General features: G+C 43.4%; 1 protein-coding gene across 3 annotated transcripts in view; it reads left to right on the top strand.

Annotated features, from left to right (window-relative positions):
* Window positions 1-14673, top strand: part of gstcd (glutathione S-transferase, C-terminal domain containing) — a 171290-nt gene that overhangs the window by 5699 nt on the left and 150918 nt on the right. For 2 of the 3 annotated variants that reach the window (XM_059651281.1, XM_059651296.1), the window contains exon 3: window positions 9188-9682. The exons of the other annotated variant lie outside the window; for it this stretch is intronic. In XM_059651281.1, coding sequence (XP_059507264.1) covers window positions 9188-9682 — 495 coding nt within the window. The remainder of the gene's footprint in view (window positions 1-9187; window positions 9683-14673) is intronic. 3 annotated transcript variants of the gene reach the window in all.

Genomic DNA, 14673 nt, shown 5'->3' on the forward strand with positions numbered 1-14673 from the left:
TGGACTAGGTGGGATTGAGGCTCACATGGAAGAGGTATTAGAAATCCTTCAGAAGGTGAGGATAGATAAGTCCCCTGGGCCGGATGGGATTTATCTTCAGATCCTCTGGGAAGCCAGGGAGGAGATTGCCGTGCCTTTGGCATTGATCTTTAACTCGCCATTGTCTACAGGAATAGTGCCAGATGACTGGAGGATAGCAAATGTGGTTCCCCTGTTCAAGAAGGGGAGTAGAGACAACCCTGGTAATTATAGACCAGTGAGCCTTACCTCAGTTGTTGGTAAAGTGTTGGAAAAGGTTATAAGGGATAGGATTTATAATCATCTAGAAAAGAATAAATTGATTAGGGATAGTCAGCACAGTTTTGTGAAGGGAAGGTCGTGCCTCACAAACCTTATTGAGTTCTTTGAGAAGGTGACCAAACAGGTAGATGAGAGTAAACTGGTTGATGTGGTGTATATGGATTTCAGCAAGGCGTTCGATAAGGTTCCCCACAATAGGCTATTGTACAAAATGCGGAAGAATGGAATTGTGGGAGATATAGCAGTTTGGATCGGAAATTGGCTTGCTGAAAGATGACAGAGGGTGGTAGTTGATGGGAATTGTTCATCCTGGAGACCAGTTACTAGTGGTGTACCGCAAGTGTCGGTGTTGGGTCCACTGCTGTTTGTCATTTTTACAAATGACCTGGATGAGGGCGTAGAAGGATGTGTTAGTAAATTTGCAGACGACACTAAGGTCGGTGGAGTTGTGGATAGTGACGAAGGATGCTGTAGGTTGCAGAGAGACTAGATAAGCTGCAGAGCTGGGCTGAGATGTGGCAAATGGAGTTTAATGCAGACAAGTGTGAGGTGATGCACTTTGGTAGGAGTAACCAGAAGGCAAAGTACAGGGCTAATGGTAAGATTCTTAGCAGTGTAGATGAGCAGAGAGATCTTGGCGTCCATGTACACAGATCCTTGGAAGTTGCCACCCAGGTTGACAGGGCTGTTAAGAAGGCATACAGTGTTTTAGCTTTTATTAATAGGGGGATCGAGTTCCGGAACCAAGAGGTTATGGTGAAGCTGTACAAAACTTTGGTGCGGCCGCACTTGGAGTATTGCGTACAGTTCTGGTCACCGCATTATAAGGACGATGTGAAAGCTTTGGTAAGGGTGCAGAGGAGATTTACTAGGATGTTGCCTGGTATGGAGGGATGGTCTTACGAGGAAAGGCTGAGGGACTTGAGGCTGTTTTCATTAGAGAGAAGAAGGTTGAGAGGTGACTTAATTGAAACATACAAAATAATCAGAGGGTTAGATAGGGTGGATAGGGAGAGCCTTTTTCCTAGGATGGTGACGGCGAGCACGAGGGGGCATAGCTTTAAATTGAGGGGTGAAAGATATAGGACAGATGTCAGAGGTAGTTTCTTTACTCAGAGAATAGTAAGGGAATGGAACGCTTTGCCTGCAATGGTAGTAGATTCGCCAACTTCAGGTACATTTAAGTCGTCATTGGACAAGCATATGGACGTACATGGAATAATGTAGGTTAGATGGGCTTGAGATCGGTATGACAGGTCGGCACAACATTGAGGGTCGAAGGGCCTGTACTGTGCTGTAATGTTCTATGTTCTATATCAGACCTCTTACAAAGCAATACAGGTTAGTTTGCTGATTTAAGATTAGACATTCTGGCCTCCCATAAAGAGGTTTGTTGGCATCACTGCTTTTTCTCACTTTGTTTTTGGGATGTGGGCATCGCTGGGTTTGTCAGCAATCATTAACGATATCTAACTACTCTTGAACTGAGTGACTTGTAAGGCCATTTCAGAGAGCAGTTAAGTTTCTATCTCATTTCATATACTTATGCATTTGTTTGAATACCTAGAGGGTTTTGTAACATAAGCTGCTTTGGAACTGATTGGGGAAGAGCCTCATTGTGTCTTTTAAGAGAAAAATGGTTAAAGGCTGGAAACAGAGAAAGGTGCATGGCAGTAAGGAGTCATTGGCATTTTGTTTTTGATTGGCCTAGCAAAGAGCTGATACTGGTGCATAGGTCCATATGGCTTCTTCTGAACTGTAAACTGGCATGCTCCTGTGGAATTATGATGCTTAATGTTAACTAGATAAACATGTTGCACACGCTGAGATGCATAAATGACAGTTAGATGAATGATCAGCTAATCTGTTTTTGCTGATGTTGACTGGAGAGAAGAGATGTTGACCAGATGAACTTTCTACTCTTCACATTGTATTACTAGGACTGTAACATCTTCCTGAACCAAAGAAACAGTCAGCTTCCTGGTGCAGTTGTCATCTGAGGTGTGGCCTGAGTAAATCATGCACCAGTTCCTTTGTCCTGCCCAAATTTAAAGCACTCATTTGTGGGTTCAAATCCCAATCCAGCAAAACAATGATTTGGAAGAGAGCCTGAATATGAGTGCCAAGATAATAAAATGTGAGGCTGGATGAACACAGCAGGCCAAGCAGCATCTCAGGAGCACAAAAGCTGACGTTTCGGGCCTAGACCCTTCATCAGAGAGCGGGATGGGGAGAGGGAACTGGAATAAATAGGGAGAGAGGGGGAGGCGGACTGAAGATGGAGAGTAAAGAAGATAGGTGGAGAGAGTATAGGTGGGGAGGTAGGGAGGGGATAGGTCAGTCCAGGGAAGACAGACAGGTCAAGGAGGTGGGATGAGGTAAGTAGGTAGATGGGGGTGCGGCTTGGGGTGGGAGGAAGTGATGGGTGAGAGGAAGAACCGGTTAGGGAGGCAGAGACAGGTTGGACTGGTTTTGGGATGCAGTGGGTGGGGGGGAAGAGCTGGGCTGGTTGTGTGGTGCAGTGGGGGGAGGGGACGAACTGGGCTGGTTTAGGGATGCAGTAGGGGAAGGGGAGATTTTGAAACTGGTGAAGTCCACATTGATACCATATGGCTGCAGGGTTCCCAGGCGGAATATGAGTTGCTGTTCCTGCAACCTTCGGGTGGCATCATTGTGGCACTGCAGGAGGCCCATGATGGACATGTCATCTAGAGAATGGGAGGGGGAGTGGAAATGGTTTGCGACTGGGAGGTGCAGTTGTTTGTTGCGAACTGAGCGGAGGTGTTCTGCCAAGCGGTCCCCAAGCCTCCGCTTGGTTTCCCCAATGTAGAGGAAGCCGCACCGGGTACAGTGGATGCAGTATACCACATTGGCAGATGTGCAGGTGAACCTCTGCTTAATGTGGAATGTCATCTTGGGGCCTGGGATGGGGGTGAGGGAGGAGGTGTGGGGACAAGTGTAGCATTTCCTGCGGTTGCAGGGGAAGGTGCCGGGTGTGGTGGGGTTGGAGGGCAGTGTGGAGCGAACAAGGGAGTCACGGAGAGAGTGGTCTCTCCGGAAAGCAGACAGGGGAGGGGATGGAAAAATGTCTTGGGTGGTGGGGTCGGATTGTAAATGGCGGAAGTGTCGGAGGATGATGCGTTGTATCCGGAGGTTGGTAGGGTGGGGTCCTTCCCAAAATCCACAACCCTGCCTGCCCTGGTCGACCCATCGTCTCAGCCTGCTCCTGCCCCACCGAACTCATCTCCACCTATCTGGACTCCATTTTCTCGCCTTTGGTCCAGGAACTCCCCACCTACGTCCGTGACACCACCCACGCCCTCCACCTCCTCCAGGACTTCCAATTCCCTGGCCCCCAACACCTCATATTCACCATGGATGTCCAGTCCCTGTACACCTGCATTCTGCATGGAGATGGCCTCAAGGCCCTCCGCTTCTTCCCGTCGCGCAGTCCCGACCAGTCCCCCTCCACCGACACTCTCATCCGCCTAGCTGAACTCGTCCTCACACTCAACAACTTCTCTTTTGACTCCTCCCACTTCCTACAGACTAAGAGGGTGGCCATGGGCACCCGCATGGGCCCCAGCTATGCCTGCCTCTTTGTAGGTTACGTGGAACAGTCCCTCTTCCGCACCTACACAGGCCCCAAACCCCACCTCTTCCTCCGGTACATTGATGACTGTATCGGCGCCGCCGCTTGCTCCCCAGAGGAGCTCGAACAGTTCATCCACTTCACCAACACCTTCCACCCCAACCTTCAGTTCACCTGGGCCATCTCCAGCACATCCCTCACCTTCCTGGACCTCTCAGTCTCCATCTCAGGCAACCAGCTTGCAACTGATGTCCATTTCAAGCCCACCGACTCCCACAGCTACCTAGAATACACCTCCTCCCACCCACCCTCCTGCAAAAATTCCATCCCCTATTCCCAATTCCTCCGCCTCCGCCGCATCTGCTCCCACGATGAGACATTCCACTCCCGCACATCCCAGATGTCCAAGTTCTTTAAGGACCGCAACTTTCCCCCCACAGTGATCGAGAACGCCGTTGCCCGCGTCTCCCGTATTTCCCGCGACACATCCCTCACACCCCGCCCCCGCCACAACCGCCCTAAGAGGATCCCCCTTGTTCTCACACACCACCCTACCAACCTCCGGATACAACGCATCATCCTCCGACACTTCCGCCATTTACAATCCGACCCCACCACCCAAGACATTTTTCCATCCCCTCCCCTGTCTGCTTTCCGGAGAGACCACTCTCTCCGTGACTCCCTTGTTCACTCCACACTGCCCTCCAACCCCACCACACCCGGCACCTTCCCCTGCAACCACAGGAAATGCTACACTTGTCCCCACACCTCCTCCCTCACCCCTATCCCAGGCCCCAAGATGACATTCCACATTAAGCAGAGGTTCACCTGCACATCTGCCAATGTGGTATACTGCATCCACTGTACCCGGTGCGGCTTCCTCTACATTGGGGAAACCAAGCGGAGGCTTGGGGACCGCTTGGCAGAACACCTCCGCTCAGTTCGCAACAAACAACTGCACCTCCCAGTCGCAAACCATTTCCACTCCCCCTCCCATTCTCTAGATGACATGTCCATCATGGGCCTCCTGCAGTGCCACAATGATGCCACCCGAAGGTTGCAGGAACAGCAACTCATATTCCGCCTGGGAACCCTGCAGCCATATGGTATCAATGTGGACTTCACCAGTTTCAAAATCTCCCCTTCCCCTACTGCATCCCTAAACCAGCCCAGTTCGTCCCCTCCCCCCACTGCACCACACAACCAGCCCAGCTCTTCCCCCCCACCCACTGCATCCCAAAACCAGTCCAACCTGTCTCTGCCTCCCTAACCGGTTCTTCCTCTCACCCATCCCTTCCTCCCACCCCAAGCCGCACCCCCATCTACCTACTTACCTCATCCCACCTCCTTGACCTGTCCGTCTTCCCTGGACTGACCTATCCCCTCCCTTCCTCCCCACCTATACTCTCTCCACCTATCTTCTTTACTCTCCATCTTCAGTCCGCCTCTCCCTCTCTCCCTATTTATTCCAGTTCCCTCTCCCCATCCCGCTCTCTGATGAAGGGTCTAGGCCTGAAACGTCAGCTTTTGTGCTCCTGAGATGCTGCTTGGCCTGCTGTGTTCATCCAGCCTCACGTTTTATTATCTTGGAATTCTCCAGCATCTGCAGTTCCCATTATCTCTGAATATGCATTTTCTTGACACAAATTAGCTTTTCTTCCTTTTGTCGTTGTGAAGTTGTCTTTAGGATTTTTTTTGGTCTACAACAATACCTTTATAAACTGCTGCACTGAATTAAAATGATAAGAGAGGACTTTAAAGAGAAAGTGAATTTCAGGGTGGAATCTGGTGTAGAGCTTAATGCTTGTAATAACTCTGTTACTTATTAGACGAGTTCAGAATGTTGCTAACCATGGTTTGATTCCGATCCAGTGATCAGAGATATAGTGAGAAAATAGTTTTCAATAGGAAAGTAGAACTTTTTTTGAAAAGAAGTTAGTTAAATTAACCAATTGTTCATCAAAATCTATCCAGTGATAGCAACGTGTTAACAATAAGTTCAAATCAACAGTGACCTTGCGAAACTTCTTAACTGAAATTCAATCTATATTATTCTTGACCAGTTTTGCTGAATTTAATGAACCAGTTTGTGGAAAGACCGGACACAGGGTTATCTGTCAGAAGCCATGATCTGTGTAAAATCGGCCTGAAGCAAGAAACTATAGAAGTGAGGCAGCAACAATCAGTTTGCATTTATATAGTGCCATTGAAGCAGTAATACTTCCCCAGACACTTTCGAGGAATGTTATCAAACAGAATTGTACAAGCAACCAAAAACTTTGTTACAGAGGTAGGTCTTAAGGAATGTCAAGTAAGAAGAGAGAGGTAGTGGGAGAGGTGGAGGGGAAAAGGATGAGAATTCAGAACCTGGGGCCTAGGAAGCTAAAGGTCACCAAAAATAGGCAAAATATATCCAGGTTCCACATGGAAGTAAAATGACAGAACCACCAAACTGTAGGAATTGTAGAGATAGGAAATTAAGCAAGAAATACCAGTGAATCAAGAAATATGGTTATGTATTTTTATGGCATCTTATTTGCATTCTGCAGAAATAGATAAACACTAAACATAATGTGAATTACTTTTGATGTGCAGTGATTGTTATTCACAAAGATGATTTTCACCAGTAAGATTCTGCAAATATTTGTGAAACAAGTTAGTGGCTAATCTGCTTTTAATTTTGATTTTGGGGTCAAATGTCAGTGAGCACGCTGCTATTTTTCAAATATAGCAAAGAATGTTTAACATCCAATTGACAGAGAAAAAATTGGAGATCAAGTTTATTTTTAGAAATTTAATCACTTGTTTCCTTATGATTGTGTATGAAAATCATAAAATAACTTGAGTAAACAATGTTAGATTTTGGAGTTTAAGCCTCTTCATGCTGTAAATTTCTGTTCTGCCTGACATGGTTCTTTGTGCTATTTATAGTGCTATTTATAATTGATTCATTTTTAGAAGACCATGTAAGTTCTATTGAATGGAATGAATCTCATTCGACTTAACAAGATGTTACTGGACACAATCCAGCTTAAAATAGTCTATAAAAAATATTTGGAAGCAATTTTCTCCTCCTCACCCTCTTTTGCTACCATATTTGGTGATTCCTTGTATAAAATTGCATCTTGTGCCATTGTTCTGTCATCAGGCTTTTGAAGGCGTATTGTGTTTGACCCTTGCATTTCTTTTATTACCAGTCAGCTGAGGAATTATAATTACAGATAGGCGCTGTTAACTGTTTTCCCATCTTTTAATTTTACCAGTCCATCTTCTATAAGATGGCACATGGGTGGTGAAGACCAAGCTTAATTCCCTGGTGAAGCAGCCAGATATACCAGGGAAGTCAGGCATAGTTCAGTACCCATATTAAAGTTGTGCTTTAATTTAACTTTTATTTCCACTTTAAATTTAAACATTTTTAACTGCTTTTGTTTACTTATTGTACTGAAATTGAAATCACCTGTTAGTGCTACTTCAACAGCTCTATCACTGGCAAGACAGTGTAAGAAAGATCACTGTGACAAGTCTACATAAGCGGAGGTGATGTAGCCACCTCAGGGGCCTTTGAATGTAAATTTCAATGTTCCTCTCTAACAAGAGAGAATCTAACCATCTCTTTTTGACATTCAATGGCATTATCATCACTGATCTCCCATTATCGACATCCTGTGGTTACCATTGACCAGAGCTGAACTGGACTAGCTATATAAATAATGTAGCTACAAGAGGAGGTCAGAGGTTAGGATTCCTGTAGTGAGTAATTTTCCTTCGGATTTCCGCAAAGTCTGTTCACCGTCTGAAAGGTGCAAGTCAGAAGTGTAATGGCATACTCCCCACTTGTCTGGATGTCTTCAACTCCAACAACCCTGAAGAAGCTTGAAACCATTCAGGATAATGCAACCCACTTGAATTGTACCATATCCAGCAACATTCATTCCCTGCTCCACTGATGTTCAGTAGCAGCAGCGTGTACCATCTACAAGATGCATTGCAGAAGTTTACCAGTGCTCCTTAAATAGTACTTTCCAATTCAAAGACCGCTGCCATCTAGAACAACAAGGGAAGCAGGTACACGGCAGTTGTCCTCCCAAGAGCCATGATGTGAGAAAAACAAAGCTTTAGGTTAAGTTCACTTGAAGAAACTTACTCTTTGAACCAAAAGAAGTTATGTCTTGCTTTTGGATTAAGATGATCCAGGATTGTATCATCACCCCACCATCAGTTACTTTGAATACCTTGCTTCATATAACCTTACTACAAGCAAAGCAAGTATTTTGTCCTAGATTTTGTACATTTAAAGACAAACGGATGGAAATAGGTGTGAACAACTCTGTTAATGTATTAACAGTTTACATTAGAGGAGAGTTCTGTCAACTTGTTCCTTTGTAATTTCTGTTCTCTGTCCAGTGGCAGATCAAACCATTAGTGCCACAACCACCACCTTGTAGGGTAGCAAGATGAGTCCCAAATTTAGTTAGAGTGGGGATTGACACTTTCCCTTGTCAGTGTTGTAATCTGGCACTGTGGGTAGTGATGATAGAAGCTACAGCTTCCTTTCAATCCCATGGCTGACCAGGAAACATGCCTGCTTTTAATACCTGCCTTGCAGTGTTGCAAGTTTACTGTGTGTTGAAAAGATTTGCAGTTGACACACGACCCTTTTGACTGTGTTATGAAAGCATGTTCCTTGGTCATAAGTGCTGAATTGGAACTTAATCCTGAACTCTGGGCTAGGAGCTGGAATGCTACCTACTGCACTGTAAGACTTGCACCAACTGTAATTTCATAGATCAACAAGGATAACAGGGGTTACCTTTTTGTAAATTTATCATGCTATAATTATAGCTTATGGAGTGGAAGTGCTGCAATGTGACAAAGCAAATTGTTATAAATACAGACACAAATATTTCCGTGGAAAAATAAAGCCAGAATTTTAATGTCAAATTGATCAATATGCTAATTGGTCCAATATCTCAATTTCACCTGAAAGCTTTGATTCCTGGAATACAACTCCATGAGATAAGGCTACATATATCTTAATGACTGTAATTGCTTGCAGAATTGCAAGTTTTTCTTGAAATCTAGTGTAGGTTTGATTTTTTTCTTAAAAAATTAACTTTTTTTTCCTCATTAACCTGTTCAGAGATGTTACTATGCTCCTCTTGAGCAGGTGGGACTTGAACCTAGGTATCTTGATCCAGGGATTAGGGACACTATGCCACAAGAGGGCCCCTTAGCACCGGTTCGATAAATTATGCATTTAACAGGAATAATGTGTGCTTCTATATCTGACAGGTGAGCCAGTGGACCAGACTGTGTGAAATTAGCATTCCGCTGGCTGTGGAAGGCTTCATGAAAAATTTAAGTGACCAGAGTGTAACTATTCCACCTGAGATACTACACCTTGAGCACAAACTGAGGGAACCAGTGCGAGTTCATAATGATGACAAGATTCGTCGGCGGAAATTGCAGCTATTATCCAAGGAAAGTAATGAGGTGTCCGTTGAAAATGGATTGAAAAGATCACTGGAATCTTACACTGATGGAAGGGATGACACATCACAAGAAAGAAAGAAGGAAAATAAGGATACTGAGGTGTGCAGCCTGGAACTGAAGACAGCTCTTTCTAAATTAACTTTGGAACAGGTACCAGCTGTGACCAACAGGGAGCAGAGCAGCATTAGGAAAGTGAAGACAACTGACCTTCCGCCGTTGGAACATGTCTTTGCTGAGGGGATTTATTTCACTCTCACAGATGTGGTCTTGCTGCCTTGTCTTCACCACTTTTTTGTAAGTTGTTAATTTTTGAATTGTTCATTGATTTTTTTTCGGTAAAACTTGAAGTCGCTGTTGATTTTGATTTTGTCTTCTTGTAGAAAAGGTTCATATTGACTTTCTACTGTACAGTCTGTGCTGGCATTTTTTAAAATCTGGATTTAAAATTAATTTCATAAAAAAGATGAAATAACCACTTGAAAATATTTTTTGACTTTATTTTTTCAAAAAAGCAATTTGCTTGTAATGTGCAGAACTCTGATTGTTCCTTAAGTTGTATGGACTATGAAGAGCCGAATTTTCAAAGTTTAGGCTATTTTGGCATTGTTTTGTATTTGCAGTCTTGTTTTTATATCTGACTTTTCTTCTGGCCTATGGCTCTATAGAAACTGTAGTCGGCCATTCGTTCCCTTGAGCCAGATTGCCATTCCATTCAGTCATCTGATCTGTACCTGAGTTCCATTTATCCATCTTTTATGCTCAATTCCCTGATAACCTTGTCTGATGCAAATCTGGCAAACACAGTCTTGAAAATTTCAACTGAGGTTTGAAGATTTTGTGCTCAAGGTGTAGTATCTCAGGTGGAATAGTTACACTCTGGTCACTTAAATTTTTCATGAAGCCTTCCACAGCCAGCGGAATGCTAATTTCACACAGCCTGGTCCACTGGCTCACCTGTCAGATATAGAAGCAGACATTATTCCTGTTTCATCAATTTCAACTGAGGTTTGAAGATTTTCACGTATTTTATAAAATGCTTCCTGGTTTCACTCCTGAATGATATAGTGTTATCTTGAAAGATTGTGCGATGTTGGTTCGGGATTCCTTCAAAAACAGGACATAACGCTTTGTTGCTGTGACAAAGTGAGTGTTTCTTACGTGTGAGTAAAACCAAACATTTCATCAGATTGACCTGGGGAGAAAGTGAGAGGAGTGAGTGTGTCACAGTTGAGGTTAATGCAATTCTCACCTAATAAGTCTATGCATGTGAATGAAATAACTCCACAGAGACTGGTATCCTGTCACCAACTCACCCTTTATTTACACGTGCATAGTACATGATACTGACCGAGTTAGCTCAGAGCCAGCTCCTAGAGTGAGCAGAACCCCTGATACTCCTGTTTGTATCTGTCAGCCAGGGCTCCCTGATTGGACCAGGTAGCTGACCCAATCAGGGAACTCATATTCTGTGAGATCCACTTGGCTGATGACATTCCAATCACTACATTGGACTTTTCATTAGCAGCAGGAATCAGAAGTAGGCCTGTCTCAAGGCAGTGTAACCGGTCTTGGATCAAATGCTATCAGAGATAATGGGAACTGCAGATGCTGGAGATTCGAAGATAATAAAATGTGAGGCTGGATGAACACAGCAGGCCAAGCAGCATCTCGGGAGCACAAAAGCTGACGTTTCGGGCCTAGACCCTTCATCAGAGAGCTCTTTCTTCATAGATGCTGCTGGACCTGCTGAGTTTCTCCAGCATTCACTGTTTGTTGTCTGATAATTTTCTGTATGTGGGAGCTTGCTGTGTGCAAATTGTCTGCCATGTTTCCTATGATAGTGGCTACATTTCAAAGTATTTAATTGGCTGTATTGTACTGAGGACGTACTGAGTTTCTGAAAGGAACTAGATAAATGCAAGTGTTTTTATTATGCCCAAATCAAAACTCATAATGATGATGTGGTTCTCATTGGAAAACAAAAGTTGCCCAAAGGCTTAAAACTTATAGTAGCTGTACAGTAACTAACGTTCCTGTTTGTTGACATCTAGTTTTTGCCCTTTCTATCAGTTTAATGAATAAGTAATTTTGTGTCCACGTATGAAAGCGTAATGCCCTTTATTAGCTGGGAACTAACTCAGCAGACATTACATGAGAAAATATTTTGCATGAGCTCACATTGAAGGAGCTGCAAAAATGCACATTATTTCTGTTCAAATGATTAATTTTAAAGTTTGATGATTCTCAGTTTAGTCCTTTTAGTGGAAGTTTCAACTCACTATACTTTGAGCCCGCCTTGAAGCCTGCTCTCATTTCTTGGAACCAGTGTAGATTAACTATGATAGTCTCCTCATTAAATCCCTTGCACGCAATGTGTTTTAATAGGGTTGGAACACTGATAGGCTGTGGAAGTTGTTGTACTCCAGATAGGAATGCAGTAGAAGATAGAACCAGGGCCTAGATCTTTACACACTTACAAGCTTTCATTTACGGAGACATATTAAAATTGTGCTCGTTCAAACCAAGCACCCTTAGTTTCAAGATAACAAGGTGTACAGCTGGATGAACACACCAGGCCAAACAGCATCTTAGGTGCGGGAAAGCTGATGTTTTGGGCCAAGACCTGACCTTAGTTTCAACCTGCTCCTATTTGCTTTTTATCAACGTGTTTGGACAGATTTCCATAATGGGCCAGACTTGAATTTGACCTAGAGGTAGGAACACTACTGCAGGAAACACTTTCTTCTCCCAATTTATAGGTGCAGAAGTGAATCCCAAATTGATTAGCCCCTGTATACAATTAAATACTTAATTAACATACAATTTGCACACACAAACACCCAAGCTGCTAAAAATGAGAGTAAGTGATAATGTACTGTTAATGTCACAAGACTAATATTCCAGAACCCACAAGCAAATGTTATGGGAACATGGGTTCAATTCCCACTGTGGCAGATGGTGAAGTTTAAGAAGGACTCATGATACTGTAATAGTGTCTGTACATCTGTGCCAGAAGGTCTGGGTTCAAGTCTTACCTGTCAAAGAGATATATTATAAGATGTGCCAATGAGCTAATTTAAAGGAAACATCCTGAGTTTGGAAATGTTCCTGTTGTTTGTTACTACTTTCACATTCAGTAATATTGATAAAAATGTAAATTTGAATTCCAATACTATTTGGGTGCAGGATTCCTGTTTATTGGGCTGGGTGACTTAGAGCACATTATATACTTATGTAACTGCTGAGAAAATGTATAGAGCTCCATGGGGAAGTGTACAGGTTATCTCTATGCAGGTTGTGAGGTTTTGGCATATGTGCTTGGATCCTCTACACAACACCCATTCTGTACCTTTCTCAGAAGTTAAAACCTAGCCAAAACATTTTACACCAAATTAATGTTTTTGATCTCCAAAGTCAGTCTTTCAAAGTGAACCTTGTGCTACAGGTTCACTTAGTTCCACACGGCATTGAGAGACCTTCCATTGCTGTTGTTGCCTGGCGTCTGATTTTTCCCAGCCCATGCAGTGCTCCTGCGTTGCAGTGTGGATATCCGAAAAAATGAGTTGACCTCATCTTATCATTGCAAGATTAGCCATCCTTTATTGATACAGCTTTTGTGGATTCTGAATAGCTGAATGTTTACACACCCTGGAGTTTCTATTTGAAAATTCTGTATATGGCTTGCAAATCTAATGACAGTGAAGTAAAATGCATACAGAAAAATTAACTAATGTAGATTAAAATCATGTGGACTAAAATTAAAAGTTTATCCCTTCCTTAAAGGTCTTTGACCTGATCTTTAGTAACTGTATAAAAAGATATTTTTGTGACTACATGGCCTTTTGGTTGTGGTTTGAGGACTGGGTGAGAAATTGTAGCTGTCATACAAATACTGGCATATAAGAAGGAATGTGTAGAATAATTAGATGATCCTTTTAGGGAAACCAACTCTGTATTAGAGGACTATTTACTGCACCTGCCACGGATTTGATGTATCTCTCTTGGATAGCTCTCACACTAACCATTTTTCTGTGCTGTGGAAACAGAATATATTAGTCTCTGAGGATTTTCACAATCTGCAAAGGGTGGTGTATTTTTCTTGTGATTCCTAAATTCATTCCTTTAAAACTGATGATTTTGAGCTTTTTTCACTTCGTGCAAAGCTTAGAAGTCACACAGCAGACTTTCCAGTAGACAATAAGAAAGCTGCATATCATGGATGGAAATGATTTAAGTATTTTCAAACACTTGAAGATGTAGGCTGTAAAGTTGTATCCATGCCCTGGACTGTTTCATTATAATGTGCAAATGAAATTATTCAGTTTTTCTGTTTTGTTAACTGTGTTAGGTATAAAACATTGGCCATTGATTTTACTCCCTATTGCAAACTCGGTTCCCTTGCCACCAACTCTGTCTCTCTCCTGAGCAACTGTCTGATGCTAACCAAGACTGTGTAAAACCTTTTTATTGTATTTAGTCTTGAGACAGACTACTTGTACACATTGACACCTTCATAAAGACTGTTCATTTCCATGTCTATAGCATTGCCTGACACAGCCCTTACTTCAGCTGATTTCTGCTGAAACTCTTGTCCATACCAATGGTACATGGAGTCTTTATCATATCAACAGGATAGAACAACATGGTGGCTCAGTGGTTAGCGCTGCTGCCTCACAATGCCAGGGACCCAGGTTTGACTCCACCCTTGTGCGACTGTCTGTGTGGAGTTTGCACATTCTCCCCGTGTCTGCGTGGATTTCCTTGGGGTGCTCTGGTTTCCTTCCACAGTCCAAAGATGTGCAGGCTAGGTGGATTGGCCATGCTAAATTGCCCATAGTTTTCAGGGATGGGCCTGGATGGCATGCTCTGAGGGTTGGTGTGAACTTATTGGGCTGAAGGGTCTGTTTCACTCTGTAGGGATTCTGTGATGATGTATGATGATAAACTGGTTCTACCCACCAAAGCTTGAGGTCATTCAGAACTCTGCCTCACTCTGAACTTGCATCAAGTCCTAATTGCTTATCTAACATCTTTTAACAAGTTTTTGTAGCCCAACATAATTATTTACCACTTGTTGGACAGAAAAAAAATGATGTGGAGGTGCTGCTGTAGGACTGTGGTAGACCAGGTCAAAAGTCACACGACACTAGGGTCTAGGCCCGAAACGTCAGCTTTTGTGCTGCTGAGATGCTGCTGGGCCTGCTGTGTTCATCCAGCTCCACGCTTTGTTATCTTGGATTCTCTAGCATCCACAGTTCCCATTATCTCTTGGTTACAGTCCAACA

The sequence above is a fragment of the Stegostoma tigrinum genome, chromosome 1 (genome assembly GCF_030684315.1).
Source record: "Stegostoma tigrinum isolate sSteTig4 chromosome 1, sSteTig4.hap1, whole genome shotgun sequence".
Lineage (NCBI taxonomy): Eukaryota > Metazoa > Chordata > Chondrichthyes > Orectolobiformes > Stegostomatidae > Stegostoma > Stegostoma tigrinum.